The 17,776-nt window shown below is 43.2% G+C and overlaps 3 protein-coding genes across 8 annotated transcripts; all 3 read left to right on the top strand.

Moving 5' to 3' along the window:
- The first annotated feature begins 5,752 nt into the window (after nucleotides 1–5,752).
- Nucleotides 5,753–9,727, top strand: LOC125551985 (protein FAR1-RELATED SEQUENCE 5-like). Of its 4 annotated transcripts, none has more exons than XM_048715417.2 (7): nucleotides 5,753–6,064; nucleotides 6,163–6,387; nucleotides 6,827–7,091; nucleotides 7,199–7,889; nucleotides 7,987–8,444; nucleotides 8,529–8,816; nucleotides 8,931–9,727. In XM_048715417.2, exons 4-7 carry the CDS (start codon nucleotides 7,556–7,558, stop codon nucleotides 9,591–9,593), a joined length of 1,743 nt encoding a protein of 580 aa, XP_048571374.2. In that variant the 5' UTR covers nucleotides 5,753–6,064; nucleotides 6,163–6,387; nucleotides 6,827–7,091; nucleotides 7,199–7,555; the 3' UTR covers nucleotides 9,594–9,727. The 4 variants fall into 4 exon arrangements, with proteins under 4 accessions (XP_048571374.2, XP_048571376.2, XP_048571375.2 ...); XM_048715419.2 differs by having other exon boundaries at nucleotides 6,854–7,091; XM_048715418.2 differs by having other exon boundaries at nucleotides 6,857–7,091.
- Nucleotides 9,728–9,922: 195 nt separating this feature from the next.
- Nucleotides 9,923–10,831, top strand: LOC147976113 (uncharacterized). The gene is made up of 3 exons (XM_087518552.1): nucleotides 9,923–10,152; nucleotides 10,232–10,324; nucleotides 10,398–10,831. Exons 1-3 carry the CDS (start codon nucleotides 10,069–10,071, stop codon nucleotides 10,620–10,622), a joined length of 402 nt encoding a protein of 133 aa, XP_087374678.1. The 5' UTR covers nucleotides 9,923–10,068; the 3' UTR covers nucleotides 10,623–10,831.
- A 761-nt stretch (nucleotides 10,832–11,592) lies between these two features.
- Nucleotides 11,593–16,526, top strand: LOC125551983 (uncharacterized). 3 transcript variants are annotated; one of them, XM_087518551.1, is made up of 19 exons: nucleotides 11,594–11,757; nucleotides 12,037–12,824; nucleotides 12,932–13,066; nucleotides 13,174–13,245; nucleotides 13,336–13,537; nucleotides 13,646–13,819; nucleotides 13,916–13,984; nucleotides 14,073–14,303; nucleotides 14,389–14,442; nucleotides 14,533–14,625; nucleotides 14,772–14,864; nucleotides 15,046–15,111; nucleotides 15,194–15,268; nucleotides 15,357–15,431; nucleotides 15,513–15,613; nucleotides 15,702–16,028; nucleotides 16,122–16,217; nucleotides 16,298–16,371; nucleotides 16,464–16,526. In XM_087518551.1, exons 2-16 carry the CDS (start codon nucleotides 12,051–12,053, stop codon nucleotides 15,882–15,884), a joined length of 2,397 nt encoding a protein of 798 aa, XP_087374677.1. In that variant the 5' UTR covers nucleotides 11,594–11,757; nucleotides 12,037–12,050; the 3' UTR covers nucleotides 15,885–16,028; nucleotides 16,122–16,217; nucleotides 16,298–16,371; nucleotides 16,464–16,526. The 3 variants fall into 3 exon arrangements, with proteins under 3 accessions (XP_048571369.2, XP_087374677.1, XP_087374676.1); XM_048715412.2 differs by having other exon boundaries at nucleotides 11,593–11,757; nucleotides 14,389–14,625; XM_087518550.1 differs by lacking the exon at nucleotides 11,594–11,757 and adding an exon at nucleotides 11,775–11,908 and having other exon boundaries at nucleotides 14,389–14,625.
- Nucleotides 16,527–17,776: the final 1,250 nt, after the last annotated feature.

Raw genomic sequence — 17,776 nt, forward strand, 5'->3', positions numbered from 1 at the left:
TTTTAAGGGTGTAATGACAAAGAAAATTGGAGATCCAGGAGTACCAACTATACCATGCTCCATTAAAAGAAACTATGTTAAAACTGCTTTATGTGATCTTGGAGCCGGTGTTAGTGTTATGCCTCTCTCTTTATATCGTAGACTTGATTTGAATAAGTTGACACCTACTGAAATATCTTTACAAATGGTTGATAAGTCAACTGCTATACCTGTCGGTATTTGTGAGGATGTGCCTGTTGTGGTTGCAAACGTTACTATTTTAACGGACTTTGTTATTCTTGATATTCCCGAGGACGATAGTATGTCTATTATTCTTGGAAGACCCTTCTTGAATACTGCAGGCGCTGTTATTGATTGCACCAAAGGCAATGTCACTTTTCACGTTAATGGTAATGAGCATACCGTACACTTTCCAAGGAAACAACCTCAAGTCCACAGTATCAATTCTATTGGAAAAATTTCAACAATCACTATTGGAGGTTTTGAATTTCCTCTTTCTACTGTCAAGAAGAAATATGATATTCTTATTGTTGGGGACATGCATATCCCCGCTGAGGTAATCTAGTGTTATTCGAAAATTCTCCGGTTTCATGTTATTCGAAATGAGTTTGTTAACTAGACCTGATCAACCTTGTTAGTGGATTCCTTTTGATGAGCATGACATGGATGAATTTAGAAAACACAACTCTCTGTACCCTCTTTTTACTTTCTGTTATTTAGATTAAATAAAGTAAAAATAGTATTTTCTGTCTGTTTTCTGAATTATCCATGCAATAAAAAATACTCCAAAAATAAAAGTTCTCCAAATGCCCTGAAAATTAAATATGATTTTTTCTAGAATATTTGAGAATATTTGGCACTGAAAACACAACAGGGGGAGCAGCCACGTGCCCACGAGGGTGGAGGGCACGCCTACCCCCCTGGGCGCGCCCCCTGCCTCGTGGACCCCACATGGGTTCCCTCCACTTATTCCAGCCACCACACACTCCTTCTTCCTCCCAAAAAATCACTAGCCAGCTCAAACCCGAGTTCTTGCTCATCTTGCTGCCATTTTCGATCTCCTCGCTCAAAGCTCCATTCACAAAACTGCTTTCGGGGATTGTTCTTTGGTATGTGACTCCTCCAATGGTCCAATTAGTTTTTGTTCTAGTGCTTTATTCATTGCAAATTTTTGCTGCTTAGGCGACCCTGTTCTTGAGCTTGCATGTCAAATTTATATGGTCGAAAGTAGTTTTAATGCATGATATGGCCTCTAGGCACTTGTAGGAGTAGTTGCTATCAATTTTGTTGAGTTTGGTTCACTTTTATTTTTGAGTTACTAAAAATTTTAGAAATTTTTCAGAGGAAGAAAATATGTTTAGGAAAATGTACCAAGGTGGTTCCTCAAGGAAGCAAGGTCCCAGGCCCGCAATACGCGAGCCCGGTAATGAACTACCAAGAGATGCTCAAGTGCGGCCTTGTGAATGGCCGTCAGAGGACTTCATGGTTCGGGCAGGAATCAAGGAGGAATTTGACGCATATGTGCGTAACGCCGATCTTGAGAGCTTCGTGGCAGATAAGTGCCATCGGTACCTTTATTTGACTGATTCATTTGTGAGAAGGTTTAAATTTACATCATCACACAATTCTCAAACTGTCCTATTTGATCTCTATGATAAAATCGTATACCATGGACTTTGAAGATTTTTAATACTGCTTGTAAACTCCCATAGTGGGGTAATGTTAGTGAACCTCGCAAATCTGAATATAAAGACTTTGTTGCTAGCATAACAGTGGGGGAATCTAGGGAAATCACGCAAGCTACCATAGGGAGCATTCATTTTCCTGCTATACATTATTTTGCTCTCTTCATAGGTAGATGCATAGATGGTAAGGATGAGGCGTGTCACATGTGTGTTCCTGATCTTAGTGTTCTCAAGAGTGCTGTATTAGGAGATAGACAATATAACTTGGGGGCCATTGTTGCACGTAGGTTGCATAATAATAGTATTGATGGAGATTTCTTTGGTGAGATGATATTGAGTTGCCTCCTGCTTATTTAGATTATAATGCCATGGTTCGTCATCAGGTTGTTGAGAGGAACAATCAGTTCCTCCAGTACTGACTAATCTTTAACAGACGACGCATCTATCACGTCACTCTCCCTACTCCTGCCTTCTTTGACTTTCAGGCAAAAGGGAGATATGTTATAACCAGGGAGGAGGAGACCGAGTACGAGAGGAGGACAGAGGCAGCTCGCCTCCAAGCCGCAGCTCGTCAGGCAATAGCTGATGCATCTCCGTACGACCCCAGCTACAACTTTGATCCATGGGCATAGACCAATTTAGGCCAAAGCCTAAGCTTGGGGGAGTACGTATCTATCACCAACATTACATTCATGTTCACACACTCATGCCAGTTGTCGGTGCTCATACTTTTTCATTGTATCATCCATGCTAGTTTATTTTCATTTTCTCATTTTCTTCCTGTGTGTTTGAAAAACCTTAAGAAACAAAAATTAGTTGTAGCTTTTAGCTAGTTTACTTTCCATGATGTAGTAGTAATTAAAAAAGAAAACCCAAAAAGATTTCTCGTTCTTCTTTTGCTTGTTGGGAGCTTTCCCGTGTAAATAGTTTTGTTTCTTTTCTTTCCTTTGGGGGTCGAGAGGAGAAGACCATAATGAAAATGTTGAGTGACTCTTATATGCATTATTGTTGATCTAACAAAGAGCCCATATTACCTTGTCTTCTTTCTTGAATTGAATGCTTGCAGATTCCATCTTAGTCCAATGCACGTTTATTATTATTCACACTATTCGGTCGTGCAAGTGAAAGGCAGTAATGATGATTATATGATGAACTTATTGAGATGAGGAAAGCTGGTATGAACTTGACCTCTCTTGTTTTTATAAATATGATTAGTCCATCGTTCCTGATTCAGCCAATTATGAAAGAAACATATTTGCAATGACAATTAGAGATTGTAGTTGCTTATGCCATGCTTAATTAGCTAGGAGTTTATAATGGTTCACCTTGCGTGCCAACATGATATTAAGATGGTTGTGATGTGGTATGATAGGGTGGTATCCTCCTTTGAACGATTCGAGTGGCTTGACTTGGCACATGTTCGCGCATGTAGTTGAAACAAAATCAACATAGCCTCCACGATATTTATGTTCATGGTGCATTATATCCTACTCATGCTTGCATTCGGTGTTGATTAATTTTAATGCATGTTCATGACTGTTGTCGCTCTCTAGCTGGTCGCTTCCCAGTCTTTTTCTAGCCTTCACTTGTACTAAGCGGGAATACTGCTTGTGCATCCAATTACATAAACCCCAAAGTTATTCCATATGAGTCCACCATACCTACCTATATACGGTATCTACCTGCCATTCCAAGTAAATTTGTATGTGCCAAACTCTAAACCTTCAAATAAACATTATGTTCTGTATGCTCGAATAGCTCATGTATCAACTAAGGTTGTCTGTATCCTCCATGCTAGGCGGGTTATTCTCAAGAGGAGTGGACTCTGCTCCTCATTCATGAGAAAATGGCTGGTCACCGGGATGCCCAATCCCATGCTCAAATCAAATCAAAATAATTGCAAACAAAACTCCCACAGGATTGTTGTTAGTTGGAGGCACCCATTGTTTCGGGCGAGCCATGGATTGATGCTTGTTGGTGGTGGGGGAGTATAAACTTTACCATTTTGCTTGGGAACCGCCTATAATGTGTGTAGCATGGAAGATATCAAGATCTCTCGGTTGTTATGTTGACAATGAAAGTATACCGCTCAAAATATTATTCATATCTATTTCAAAACCGAGCTCTGGCACCTCTACAAATCCCTGCTTCCCTCTGTGAAGGGCTTATCTATTTACTTTTATGTTGAGTCATCATCCTCTTATTAAAAAGCACCAGCTGGAGAGCACCGCTGTCATTTGCATCCATTACTGTTAGTTTACATTGAGTATGACTGTGACCGGATCTCTTTTACCATGAATTACAATGTCTAGTCAGTCCTAGATCTTTAAAGGTGCTCTGCATTTATGTTTTGTGGTCTCAGAAAGGGCTAGCGAGATACCATCTTGTTATATCATATCATGATTGTTTTGAGAAAGTGTTGTCATCCGAGATTTGTTATTATTTCTCGCTAGCTGATTATGCCATTGAAGAGTAAACATGAGACCTAAATGTTATTGTGAATATGGTTAGTTCATAATCTTTGCTGAAAACTTGAATACTGGCTTTGCATATTTACAACAACAAGAGCAAACAGAGTTTGTAAAAGTTTTTCTTTATCACTTTTAGTTTATCAACTGAATTGCTTGAGGACAAGCAAAGGTTTAAGCTTGGGGGAGTTGATACGTCCTCGTCGTATCTACTTTTCCAAACACTTTTACCCTTGTTTTGGACTCTAACTTGCATGATTTGAATGGAACTAACCCGGACTGACGCTGTTTTCAGCAGAATTGCCATGGTGTTATTTTTGTGCAGAAATAAAAGTTCTCAAAATGACCTGAAAATCAACGAAGATTATTTTTGGAATATATAAAAAATACCGGAAGAAGAATCCACGTCAGGGGGCCCACACACTATCCACGAGGGTGGGGGCGCGCCTACCCCCTGGGCGCGCCCCTGCCTCGTGGGCCCCTGGACGCTCCATCGACTTCAACTCCAACTCCATATATTCGTGTTCGGGGAGAAAAAATGAGAGAGAAGGATTCATCGTGTTTTACGATACGGAGCCGCCGCCAAGCCCTAATCACTCTCGGGAGGGCTGATCTGGAGTCCGCTCGGGGCTCTGGAGAGGGGAATCCATCGCCATCGTCATCATCAACCTTCCTCCATCACCAATTTCATGATGCTCACCACCGTGCGTGAGTAATTCCATCGTAGGCTTGCTGGACGGTGATGGGTTGGATGATATTTATCATGTAATCGAGTTAGTTTTGTTAGGGTTTGATCCCTAGTATCCACTATGTTCTAAGATTGATGTTGCTATGACTTTGCTATGCTTAATGCTTGTCACTAGGGCCCGAGTGCCATGATTTCAGATCTGAACCTATTATGTTTTCATGAATATATGTGAGTTCTTGATCCTATCTTGCAAGTCTATAGTCACCTATTATGTGTTATGATCTGTTAACCCCGAAGTGACAATAAACGGGACCATTACCGGTGATGACCGTAGTTTGAGGAGTTCATGTATTCACTATGTGTTAATGCTTTGGTCCTGTACTCTATTAAAAGGAGGCCTTAATATCCCTTAGTTTCCAATAGGACGCCGCTGCCACGGGAGGGTAGGACAAAAGATGTCATGCAAGTTCTTTTCCATAAGCATGTATGACTATATTCGGAATACATGCCTACATTACATTGATGAACAAGAGCTAGTTCTGTGTCACCCTATGCTATAACTGTTGCATGATCGATCGCATCCGACATAATTCTCCATCACTGATCCATTGCCTACGAGCTTTTCATATATTGTTCTTCGCTTATTTACTTTTCTGTTGCTACTGTTACAATTATTATAAAACCAAAAATATTACTTTTGCTACCATTACCACTACTATCATATTACTTTGCTACTAAATACCTTGCTACCGATATTAAGTTTCCAGGTGTGGTTGAATTGACAACTCAGCGGACGCGGAGTATGTGATCGCGAGCTCCTGTGAGCTCGGAATCACATCTGTCCAGAATCGCTGTAAGATTGGAAACATTGACTGACCGGACCAGGCAGCGGGTTCACGCGCAACAGTAAAAAAAGGTAAAATGTGCTTGCATGTGGGCCTGAGCGAACGGAAGTGCGGACGCCGTCCACAGTGAGACAACCGAGCCATGGATCGGGAAGCCGCCGGCGTCCTGATCCATGGACCAGATCACCGGATTCCGATAGCTCCGTGACGTCGCACAGTAAATGCGGGTAGGTGCGCTGCTGGTAGGTAAGGCAGCTAAATCGGGATAGGTTTTCTACTCGGGCGACCGGACAGTGGGGATATCTACTGCGGCGATGGCGGTAGAAAGCTCGGAAGATCACCGGCGGCCATGGAGTTCCTGATGCAACCTATAAACAGGCCAGAATCTGATCTACGCCCCCTTATGTTGAAGTGGATCTGCTTGTTTCACCGGGAGTGCATCGCCCCGCACTTCTAATTCCTGTGGGATTTTACAGACCACTACTAGAGGAGGTGAATGACAACGACGGCAGCATGGAGCCGATGCGGTTTGCGGCGAGCGCCGCGCCAGGGTTAGATGTTCCACCGGGGGCAGTTTCTAGTGCGGACGGCCAAATTTTCCTGGAAAGGGAGTCGCCAGAGGCAGGGAGTGCAGAGAAGGCGCAGTGTTTAGAGCAGTCAATAGAGCAAATGGACCCAAAAACGCCAGGATGGACACAAAGGTACCACTGATTCTCGTTTGGTATTCCGTATGCTTTGAACTTACAGTAGTAAAGAAATTAGAAGGAAAAACGTAGTTAGTAGCAGAAGATGATAGGTCAGTGGAAATTCAGACATTGTATATCATGTATGAGTTGTCTTCTGGAGGAAAAAAGTGATGTGAAAAGTACAAAGTGTGAAATGGGGATATCATATATTAATTGTGTGGATTCGCTCATGAGAGTAGAGATATATAAGCTGTCAACTGCAATAATTCTTCATGTCAGGCATACATGCTTCAGTTTTCAGTAAACCAAAAGCACCACCTTAATTGTGCATTCTAGATTTGATGGAAAAGTACATACAGCCTATATGTAGCTGATTGATATGTCAGACCTGCATAATTCAGTTTCAACATAGTGAACAAAAATATTATGTGTCCTTGTTTTGCCCATTGAGTAGAGTGCGCGTGGGTGCTGCTGCTCCCAGTAGGGCTCCTTGTGCAGATAGAGTAACCGCCTTCGAGAAAACTGTACGGCAATTTGCGGACGATCCAGGTGACATTGTAATTATTCCAAAGATAGGAACATCATTCGACACACTTGGTGAAGCATACGACTTCTACAATTTATATTCCTGGGAAAAAGGCTTTGGAATTCGGTACGGAAAGAGCCGGCTAAATGTGAACCGGATGAAGTGCATGCAGGAGATAGTCTGTGGATGTGCGGTATGATTAGTCATATTAGATATGAACACACATGAGTGTTTTACTTGATGTGGAAAATGCTCATGTGGTATGTACTGACTGTGCACCTTTGTTTTTGGTATCACCAGGGGAAGCCAATTGTGGAGACCACGCGGTCTTGTCGCTGTCAGTGCCCCGCGCTAGTAAGGCTGTTGCGTTCAAAGGATAATGGATGGTACATAGCGGAGCACCGGGATGTGCACAACCATGCATTGACACACACATATGGACAGACACTCCATTGGCCGTCGCACAAGCATATTGATCAATACAGTAGGGACCTTGTGAAACAGCTGAGGCAAAATAATGTGAATCTAGCAAAAGTGTATAGTATCATTGGTAGCTTCTTTGGGAAGATGGAGAATGTACCATTCACGAAGAGGGCTTTGCGGAATCTGTGTGGGAAGATTAGCCGGGAATAGTCAGAAGACGATGTGAGGAAAACAATGGAAGTATTCCAAGAACTGTGTTCAAAGGACCCCCAATTCACTTATTGTGTGGACGCAGATAAGGAGGGCGGGATTAGCACTTTGATGTGGGCTACCGGCAATAGCAGGCTGCAGTACAGCTTCTTTGGTGACGTGGTTACATTCGATACAACTTACCGGACAAACCTCTACAACATGCCGTTTGGTTTATTTGTGGGTGTGAACAATCATTTTCAGAGCATAATCCTGGCTGGAGTTTTGGTGCGAAGTGAAACAGTTGAAACATTTGAATGGGTTTTCTCAGAATTCATTAGGATAATGGGTGGTAAGGCACCGCAAACAATCTTGACAGGTATGCAAAACATCAGTTGAGAATGAAAGTAGTTTCTTTATAACTGTGTAACAACAAGCTGGTAAATCTAATGGTGCTCCAATCCGTACCTATGCAGATCATAACAGGGCTATGGAGGTGGCCATAAGTAAGGTGATGCCCGGCACAGCTCACCGATGGTGCAAGTGGCATGTGCTAAAGAAGGCAAAAGAGTCACTTGGTCCCTTGTATTCAAAAGATAGTGACTTCCGGCCCGAGTTCCGCAAGGTTGTCAATCACATGTTAACCATAGAGGAGTTTGAGGAGGGATGGAAATACCTAATAGAGAAATACAATCTGAAGAACCATGATTACATGACAAATTTGTATGAGATAAGGCACAAGTGGGCGAAGCCTTTCTTCAAAGGTGTGTTCTGCGCAAAAATGACTAGCACACAACGGAGTGAAAGTGCTAACCACATGTTAAAGAACTATGTGCCGCCTGGGAGCCCAATGCATATATTTGTAAGGAAGTATATGAGCTTAATATTTGACAGGGAGGCAGAAGAGAATTATGAGGAGAAGCATACAACAATAGTAAGCACAATCTGCATGATATGTTTTGATTACTCATTGAGTAAGTTAATGCATGGACTAACGCTAGTTTATTTCCTTGTCCAGGGGAGGCCACTCATGCGAGCAAATTTGGCTACAGAGAGGCATGCTGGGAAAATATACACTAGGGCTATGTTTGAGCAATTCGGACATATATTGTATGAGTGCGGTGCATATCAGGTTGAGGAGATTGAGAAAGGAAAAGAATACATTGCAATACATACCGATGCAGCGCGTAGGGAAAAGTGGTGTAAAACGTCATACAAGGTATCAGTTATGGAAGGAGGGGATGAGTTTGACTGTGAGTGTGGCCAGTTTGCACACATGGGCCTGCTCTACAGCCACGCCCTGAAGGTGATGGACCTGTGTTATTTATCATGAAATATATACATTTTGAAATTATTAAATAAGGAAGGTGCACCATATAGCTAACAATCGGTGTCCTTGCGTTAATGATGACAATTGCAGGTAATGGACTTCATCTGTGTGACGGAGATCCCAAAAAAACACATTCTGAAGCGGTGGACACGAGATGCAAGAGATATCCTTCCAGCACACCTCACACAGTATCAGCGGGACAATGCTCAAGAAAACCCATTTAGTTTTCGGCATTTCAATATGTATATGAAAGCCATGGAACTTGTGAGAATGGGAGACTGTAGTGTGGCCGCTTATGAGCATCTGATTTCATTGTTCAAACACTGTGCAGCAGAGATGAAGCCATTCACAGATCTGCGGGATGGTTTGGGTTTGGAAGATAGGCTAGGAGATAATATGAAGGCCCCATCAACACCGTGTGCAGGAACAGAAGGTGAACATGTAACAATTGGGGCTGGTGACTGCAACTCGGCAAACGAGTCTGGTAATGTTCTCTCAACCTTGCTGCCGCTAGCTAAACGGAAGCAAATTGGAAGACCAACGACAAGTAGAGAGAAAGCGCCATACGAGGGTTTAAGCAAGAGAACACGATTTTGTGGGATATGCAGGCAGCAAGGCCACAAACGCACAACATGCCCTCAACAGGGGGATGTACCGAAACAACCTCGTAAGCTGGCGAGATGCAAGAACTGTGGCATCGAAGGGCACCGCCGGAACAATTGCCACAAGGCTGCAGAACTTAGGCTGACCTAGTGATGTAGAACCTAGTGGATCATCCAGTTCTAGATGAGAGATATTTCATTTACGGTTGTAAGAGAACTTGTAATAAGTTTGAATTATGGCTAAGCGAGTTCTACCTGTAACGGATAAGTGGATTGATTCTGTCAGTACGGTGTGTTCGGAATTTTCTGAAGTTTTTCATCAAAATTATGATGAACTAGATCCTGCTTACCATGTATGGATTAATAGTGTGTGACCAAGTGCGTACGTAGGTTTTCAAGCGATTGTGACAGCTTCCCATATATGTACGTACCAGTTTGCTAGCTGAACCTGTTATATAAGTAAATGCAGATGACAACTGTTCTGTCAGCTTGTGGATGCTGGTGTGCGGGATTGTGTTTGAAATTCGAACTTGATGAGCGGGAGATAGCCCGTGCGTGTGTACAAATGAGGGCTGCGCTCAAGCCCCAGGAAGAGCTCACAACTATTGTATTTTGAGAGGTTGCCAATGGCAGATTCAGCAGACTCAAGGACTGCTTCTTCTTTGACCTTAGGAGAAGAGTGCTCCAAGGGGTGGAATGGTCGCCCCCAGGTACGCTAACTCTGCTCTTTGATCACTGCATACATGACTCCTTCGCCCTAGTCTGACAACACTTGCTTGTTCGTTTTAGTCAAATGCTCATTCGGAAGGGTTAGTTAACCAGGGGGGTGATCCTGTGCACGCAATCAGTGGTAGCTCGGTGGTATCCTCTCTGTCGCTGCAGGTGCGCTTGCTCCTTAATGTTTGTTGTTAATATTGTATCAAGTAGATCTAACAAAGGTCTGCATTATTTTCAGGTTGATGGTGTAGATGAAGATGGAGATGGAGATGGTGTACAAGAACTGCATGCTGCACATGAGGAGCAAGCATACGGTGATGCAAAGGAGGGGTACGGCAACCACGACCCTGATGCCAACAACTCAGATGAAGGTTATGGAGATGCAAGTGATGGGTATTTAGGAGTGGATGATTATGTAGAAGAAAGTAACCGACACATTGCGAAGCGTGCTAGGCTGAACTAGTAATCTGTATTGTAGGTCGTGTTTTGGCATTGGTGTGTCCATGCAGCTTCGGTAATGACGCCATTACCTTGATGGTCAATCGGGTCAATTAGCAAAACGAGAGGATGTGTTCAGTTCAACTATATGTTGAACTGGGCGCTGTTGCCGTCAGTTGTACTGTTGTAATTTGGCAGCTTTCTATGTTCGGGTCTTTAATTAAAGATTGTTTGTTTGGGACGAGTGAGTTCTTGTTAATTATTTGATTGGGGATCATCTCCTGTACATGGTCACATATTAAACTGAATGCCTTATTATATTAGATGCATGCATGCCTGGCGTCAGTTAATTAGTATATCCAACCTGGTTGGTGTTCCAAACGTAGGCATGCAGAGCATCATTAACGCCTTGCATACAGATGATTCAGCTATAAACATTGCATGCATAGCTCTGCATCATGTGCATGCATTTTTCCTCATGTGCTTGTGGGAAAAATGTAAAGTCAAACAGGAGTGAGTGGGGGGCTAACTGAGAAACATCCCCTGTGGTTGGCCTGTTGGAAATTTCGAGCTGGACCCTTCGAGAAGGAACTTTCTTCTTAAAGAAGTACTTGCAGGGAGAGTGCTGGTCCTAAACTGGACAAGCAAGTTGCAATAAAGCGTGATCCCAGCGGATATTTGCAAAAAGTACGTCCAACATGGGACCGAGTGCAGCATGAATTCTGCATGCAAGTCCTTGTCCACGTACACATAGGGATTACTCGGGGTGGTAAGCATCCAGGGCTCTGTTTTGACTGACGAGTGTCAACAGAATACATGTTCTATTCGTAGAATTGCATGTAACGGACATGTGCCGTAGTCCAGGAGGCGCATCGCGGGAGAATTCCCGCCCGTGTGTTCTAAAGTTTTTGGTTTGGATGCACTTGGTGAATTGTAGATAATAAAAAACACATCCAAAGGAAGGACAGTAAATACCAAGTGGGTCGGTAGCTGTAACAGTGCAGGCGGCGGAGCCTGGTTTTAACCCCCCACCGCGTGCCCTCCTCTGCTCAATTCCCCACTCAGCACAGTATGCCTCTGTTCTAGGTTTGGAGCTTAGCAAAGAGAAATCAGATCTGAGCTAACTCTGGTGGACAGCGGAGGCAGCGCGTGCCTTTCTGGCAAGCTTGGTCCCGGCCCGACATTTCTTCCCCATACTTTGCCGACGACAGTGCTCCGGCCTGTCATTTTCTTCAATCATCGGGTTTCTAACCACTGGTTTTGCTCCGCCGGCGCCTACTTCTTGGTTACCTATGTAGTTTTGTTGCTCAGGTTGATCTTTTTGCGATGGCTAGACGGTAGACTACCGTCGAGCCTCTTCGTACTTTAGCTGGCATTTGATCTGAGCTATGAATCGCATCAAGGAAATAACCGGATGGGCTTCTTTTTGTTGATTGCAGATCGGGACGGGAAGATGGCCAGGCCTCCTGGGACGCCGAAGCGACCAAGGCTGCGCAGCCACAACAGGGGACGGCTGAAGAGGAGGAACAAGCACTCTGGAAGCGATGCCATGGTGGTGGTCAATGCACGAAGACGAGAGCCAGCTTATAGATCAATGTTCGCCACTGCATCTTTCCTAGGGTTGGGTACTTTATTTTACAATGCAATGGAGCCGAGCGGTATGGCTAGCTTGCTGACAAACAGATATGCTGGACCAGTAGATAGTGTTTTCACTGCTGAACAAATGGGTAGGATTGACATTAGAAGTAGAACACTAAGAATGCCAGATGGGCAAGTTAGAGCAATCCGAGATGTGGATGCTGTTATGATCCTAGGCGTACGTGGACATGGCAGGATAATAGAGTTTAGCACTCCTACCGACAGATCTGGTCTTGTCAGGAGAATCAGAGGGATGATAGGCCTGCGAGGTAGAGGTGGACTAAAGGTTTCTGATCTTGAGTATGTCATTAGTAGGCTAAATCCCTGCTGCATGAACAAGCAGGAGACCATAGCCTTCGCAGTAGCATCCACCTTGTTGGTTGTGTTGACTCTGTTGGGTCCAAGGCAGTCCGTATCTGCCATTCCAGAAGAAATATTGCCACTGGTACAAGATCCATGGGCCATAGGTGAGTACAACATTGCACGGTATGCGATAGATGTGATGGCGATTTCTGCTGACAGATACCAATCCAACGTGGCATCTGGGGCTGAGAATGCTATCTTGGGTGGACATTCAAATTTCTTGGAGGCAAGTCTTTACAAATAGAAGTGTCATTCTTCTAATTAGTGATTTTTTCGACCCTTTAATCAAACATATTTTGCACTCATGCTAAAAAAATCTATCTGCATGTGCAGTATTTCCAACTGGACTGGGTGGATTATGGTTTTGCAAGCTTGAGGTCCAAACCGCTGCCAAGAATTTGTGCTTATTCTTGTCCAATAGTTAAGAAATTAATTCAGCTAGAGAGGGAGAACCCAGGACATTACCCGGTAATCAGTCCATGCATACCATATTTGGAATAAGAGATAATTATAACTGTTTGTTCAGTGATCATGTGAGGAGTAACGATTGTGAATAACATAAATTTGGGTTGCAGACAAGGCCGGAAGGCTACAGGGATCAACAAGAATGGATGTGGCATCCTCTGATGGCAACAACAACTAATTCAGTAAGTCACATACTCTGGATTTCATGTGCGTTTGTATTGCTCCCTATACATACTTAGTAACTGTATGACATGTATTGCCAATCCAATCAGTTGTTCGTGTGTGACAACGAAAATGGTGGAGTAGATGCCCATGATGAACGTAGCTCAAACGGTGATGCAAATGAAGACGGAGTCGACAATGCAAATCCAGTCATCCATGAAGAAATGCCAGTTAATGAATATGAAGATCATGGATCGCATGGATGGCAGATATCTGTGTGGGATCAAGCGAACGAATGTAGTGAGCCAACAGGTTAGTAATAATTAACAGGCAACAATGGCCGTTTACATACAACTTTGTGATTATTGCATAAATGGCACAAAAATGAAATGTTCAACTGATGCAAGTCTAAAATTGCAGTGCCAGACTACGACACATACGATGAGGAAGATGATAGTCATCAAGTGCGCACTGCAACTAGTCATGGTTTGCTTGCTATTATCACGGGGCAAGGTAATCCTTCTCAGGCAGTCATTCTGAATGATGAAACAGGGGAAAATGACAGCTTCACGCAGTCCCGGTCCAGGAGCCAAGGTAATGGTTTGTTACTGTAAGAGACAAGCGGTAGAGGTAAGTATGCCATGGAGACTGAATTTGTCATAACTAATACACCTTTCCTTTAATTTCCAGAATATAATGGAGAGATTTCTGAAATTGAAAGTGAAGGAGAAGTGATTCAGGTGGTCATCACTGTGCAAGGTAGGGTGGTAAACCAAAACAGAGTATCACTATATGTGTATGTGGTACAGACTGGGAAGTGAACTGACCTTATAATAGTGCACTGCAGAGGCTCAAGCTCCAGAAATCAATGAGGATGATGATCAAGAACGCCTTGTAATTAATGAGGGAGGCTATGAAGCTCAAAGAGGAAGCCGCATGGTGGAAACCGATCCAAATGATCATGGGAAAAAGATAATGGAACCAGAAAGTGAGTTTGAGTCTTCAGATAGTGATGAAGATAGGAGGACACAGTATGAACGCATAGGAAGAAATCATGTGAGGGTTCTACAACGTGAGGGTAAGTTTAGCAAACCAGAAGCAGCGTCATAAAGATTGGCATAAATTAATAAAAGTTTGGAAATTGAAAAGTGTAAATGTTGCAGAGAGACATCAACAAGCTCTAGCTCTCCGTCGAGGCCCAGTTATAAACATACCAGGTAATGATTTCTTTTGGAGATTAATATTCCATACATACTGTGTATGCAATGGTTTACCTTTGTTCGGACTACAATACAAAATGTTGCCAGCTCTTCCAGCGATTGCCTCACCCTGCACACAGGCTGGACTAGTGGCAAATGATGCGCCGTCAGGGATTGATCTGCCAACATTTCAGCCTGCAGGTTAGTGATCAGTAATTGAATAAGTTTTCAGTGCAAAGTATGAATAACATTGTGGGTGAGCGGTAAGGGAATGCCATATTTTTGTTGAACCGGTGTGTATTCAATGGTTTACCTTTGTTCTAACGATAATACAAAAACGTCGGCAGCTCTTCCATGGATTGCCTTAGCCGAGACACAAGCCGGACCAGTGCCAACTGATGCGCCAGCATGGGTGGCTCTCCCACCATTTGAGCCTGCAGGTTAGTGATCAGTAGATGATATAAGTTTTCAGTGGAAATATAAATAACATTGTGGGTGAGCAGCAAAAAGGAATGTTTTTTTCTGATAAACTGGTGTTTATGCAATGGTATGGCAAGCGGTACCATGCACGAATATGATGATGTATATTTTGGGAACTAAACCATTTGAATTTCCTTGTAGTGCCAATCGTTGACTTGACAGGAAGCAGTCCAGAGCAATATGGTCACGGATCTATTCGACTGCCTGGTATGAAGATTGAAATTGTTGTGACGTAGGAACCCTTTCCGGACCTTGAAATAATTATAAACTATTCAATTTGTTTTTGTAGACCATACTATTGCAACTGAAAATGTGAAGACTGAAACAGTTGAAGGAGAGGTTGTGCAAACAGTGATGATGCCAGGTTAGAACGCATGCATATGATTGTCACTATGGTAATATCTTAGTAACATAACTAATTCAGTAATGATGAATTTTTTATTCTATTCCAGCAAACCTAAACATTAAGGATGGAACTCGTAACAGAGGAAACAATCATAGCCTCAAGTTTCAAACAACAATAGACGGTGAGTGGTCTGGCTACATATGAGAGCAACCATTCAACTAATTCGGTTTCTGACAATTGATTGTATGTCTGAAACATGTAGGACTGGGATATGTTGGAGCATCATCACCAGTTGGCTACGGTGGCATTACACATAGAGAAGAAGTTCCATATGACATAGCTGCAACTGACAATCCACAGAGGGTACTATTTTTGACAAAAAAAATATTCGTTTGAATGTTTCATAATCATTTACAGGTTTAAGTATTTACTGTGTGTGTATGGCATGCAGACATGGTCACTGGATGCGGTAACTCAGAACCAGGGCTCAGGAGGCGACATAAGCGAAGTGCTAATAGAGGGAGGCAACAGTGCCGCCAAAGAAGACGCCTTGAAAGATCAGACAGACACGCAGCACACATACAGAGTTCGGATGAATGCAATGACAGTGATGACAGAGGGGGACAAAATTTGACAGACGGCATTGACATGATGAATCAAACGGAGAGAGATGCTGATGACATGGCCCCTTCAAGGGGATTCATCGAAGATGGCTCACAAACAGTGGGCAGGGGTGTCCTTCAGAGCAACGCAGGCTATGTCTTCCCAGGAATTACTGGTAAGCATCTGAATATGAAATTGTGGAAAGCCTATGAAATATCATTGAGGCCGCACTAACACATACCTACGCATGTCCTATTAATGCTATCAGTTAGGGAAATAGGTGGAAGCTCGGCAGTAGTGAAATCCCAACAACGACGTTGGCATGGATTAAACCGAGCTGACATGACTGTCCAGGATCATCTAGGTTTGTAGAATTTATATTCAAAAAAATATGATACATTGTTACATGAAAAATAACAAGCATGATGCATTAATCTCCCACAGAGGGAGCTGAGGCCATACCAATAGGCAGAGGTGTTCTTCGTAGCACTGCGGATATGTATTCCCAGGAATAACAAGTGAGCAAAATAAAAAATCATAACTTGTAAAAATGTGCTCATACATGAGATGCGTAACGTTGCTGATACAGCAGATATGTTTGTTTGAACAGTCAGGGCCATAGGGGAGAGCTCGGCGGCAGCGAATACTGCTGGGAGTGGTGATCATGCAATGAACCAGCAGCCATCAATGACTGATAACAACCAAGGTTGGTTGCCCTACGTACATACATAACTTGATTAAGAAGCACTTGCATAGTCATAACTTTTGTAAATCTATGCGCGTCAGGCATGTATCTAACGGGTTAATAACCATTTGCATAACCAGGAACGACTGCTGGAGGAAATGATGAGTCACTCAGGGGCACCAACTTTGTGTCAAGCCGAATGAATAGGAATCTAAGGTTGCACATAGGCATGGTGAGGACCATAGTTAAAATGGAAATGGGTGATAGGGGAGACAAGTTCTCAGGTAAGGTTGGGCTAAAACACGAGGAGCCGCTTGCCAGGAATGTGCTTGATTTTTGGGGCAAAATGTGCCGAAGTAGCACGAGAAACCTCAGAAGGTGAGCTAACGTTTTGATGTTGTCTACATTGTAACAGTATAACGAAAATCATGGCTGACCATGCTTTCTGCCACATGTATTTGTGGAAAATTTCAGGAAATGGTACAAACACCTGGTCCCATATCTGATAGTTATGTCGGGGGAAGACTTTGTGAATGAATTTGGGCCAAATGGGCACCTAACAAGCGTGGGTTGGGGAGCAGTTTCGCGAATGCTTACATGGAAGGATGGACATATGTACGGTGACTGGGAGATCAGGTGGCGACATATATTCGACTTGCGTTTTGTGGTGAGTTTGTACTTACCTGAAAGCTTGCTGTTGTTCCGATCATCAGAGCAGTGGTTGACATTGCGTATGTTGTTTTCCAGCTAGCTCTCATGTACAGGTCATACGATTTGGACTTTGAATTCATGAATAAGATGATGAGTTATGAGGCACTCGGCTATCAGATGCAATGGACAAAGAAGGTATAGTTTCTGTGCTAAAAGAAATATGTTCACAAGTACAAATATGGTTGCGAAATGAAGTCATATTAACAACATGCATGCTTGCAGCTAATGCTCCCAGTTCCAATGATGGAAAGCTGGTCTCTATATGTTGTGGATGTTGAAGAAAGGACTTTGTTGGTCATGGACCCATGCGAGACGTCCGAGCCTATCAATGAGATGCGATACAAGCATGAAGACAATGCAAAATTCATCCTGGCAGGACTTCGGCGATTCATACATGAGAACATCACGGGGTGGTACGTGCCAGCTCAAGGCTGGACCATCCACTACAATGTTGGCATGCATGCTAGCTGTGAACTGTGAGTTTGCTCATTGAGAATTGACATTTGTATATAATGCTAAAAATAAAA

This window comes from Triticum urartu, chromosome 4A (assembly GCF_056163025.1).
Source record: "Triticum urartu cultivar PI428250 chromosome 4A, HENAU_Tu73, whole genome shotgun sequence".
Taxonomy (NCBI): Eukaryota; Viridiplantae; Streptophyta; class Magnoliopsida; order Poales; family Poaceae; genus Triticum; species Triticum urartu.

Coding starts and splice junctions, on each gene's coding strand:
- LOC147976113 (XM_087518552.1), top strand. CDS start 10,069: ATGGCAGATTCAGCAGACTCAAGGACTGCTTCTTCTTTGACCTTAGGA. Junction 10,153..10,231: donor GGTGGAATGGTCGCCCCCAG/GTACGCTAACTC, acceptor TGTTCGTTTTAG/TCAAATGCTCATTCGGAAGG. Junction 10,325..10,397: donor TATCCTCTCTGTCGCTGCAG/GTGCGCTTGCTC, acceptor CATTATTTTCAG/GTTGATGGTGTAGATGAAGA.
- LOC125551983 (XM_048715412.2), top strand. CDS start 12,051: ATGGCCAGGCCTCCTGGGACGCCGAAGCGACCAAGGCTGCGCAGCCAC. Junction 13,820..13,915: donor GTCCCGGTCCAGGAGCCAAG/GTAATGGTTTGT, acceptor TTTAATTTCCAG/AATATAATGGAGAGATTTCT. Junction 14,304..14,388: donor GAGGGTTCTACAACGTGAGG/GTAAGTTTAGCA, acceptor TAAATGTTGCAG/AGAGACATCAACAAGCTCTA.
- LOC125551985 (XM_048715417.2), top strand. CDS start 7,556: ATGGAAGTATTCCAAGAACTGTGTTCAAAGGACCCCCAATTCACTTAT. Junction 7,890..7,986: donor ACCGCAAACAATCTTGACAG/GTATGCAAAACA, acceptor GTACCTATGCAG/ATCATAACAGGGCTATGGAG. Junction 8,445..8,528: donor AGGAGAAGCATACAACAATA/GTAAGCACAATC, acceptor TTCCTTGTCCAG/GGGAGGCCACTCATGCGAGC.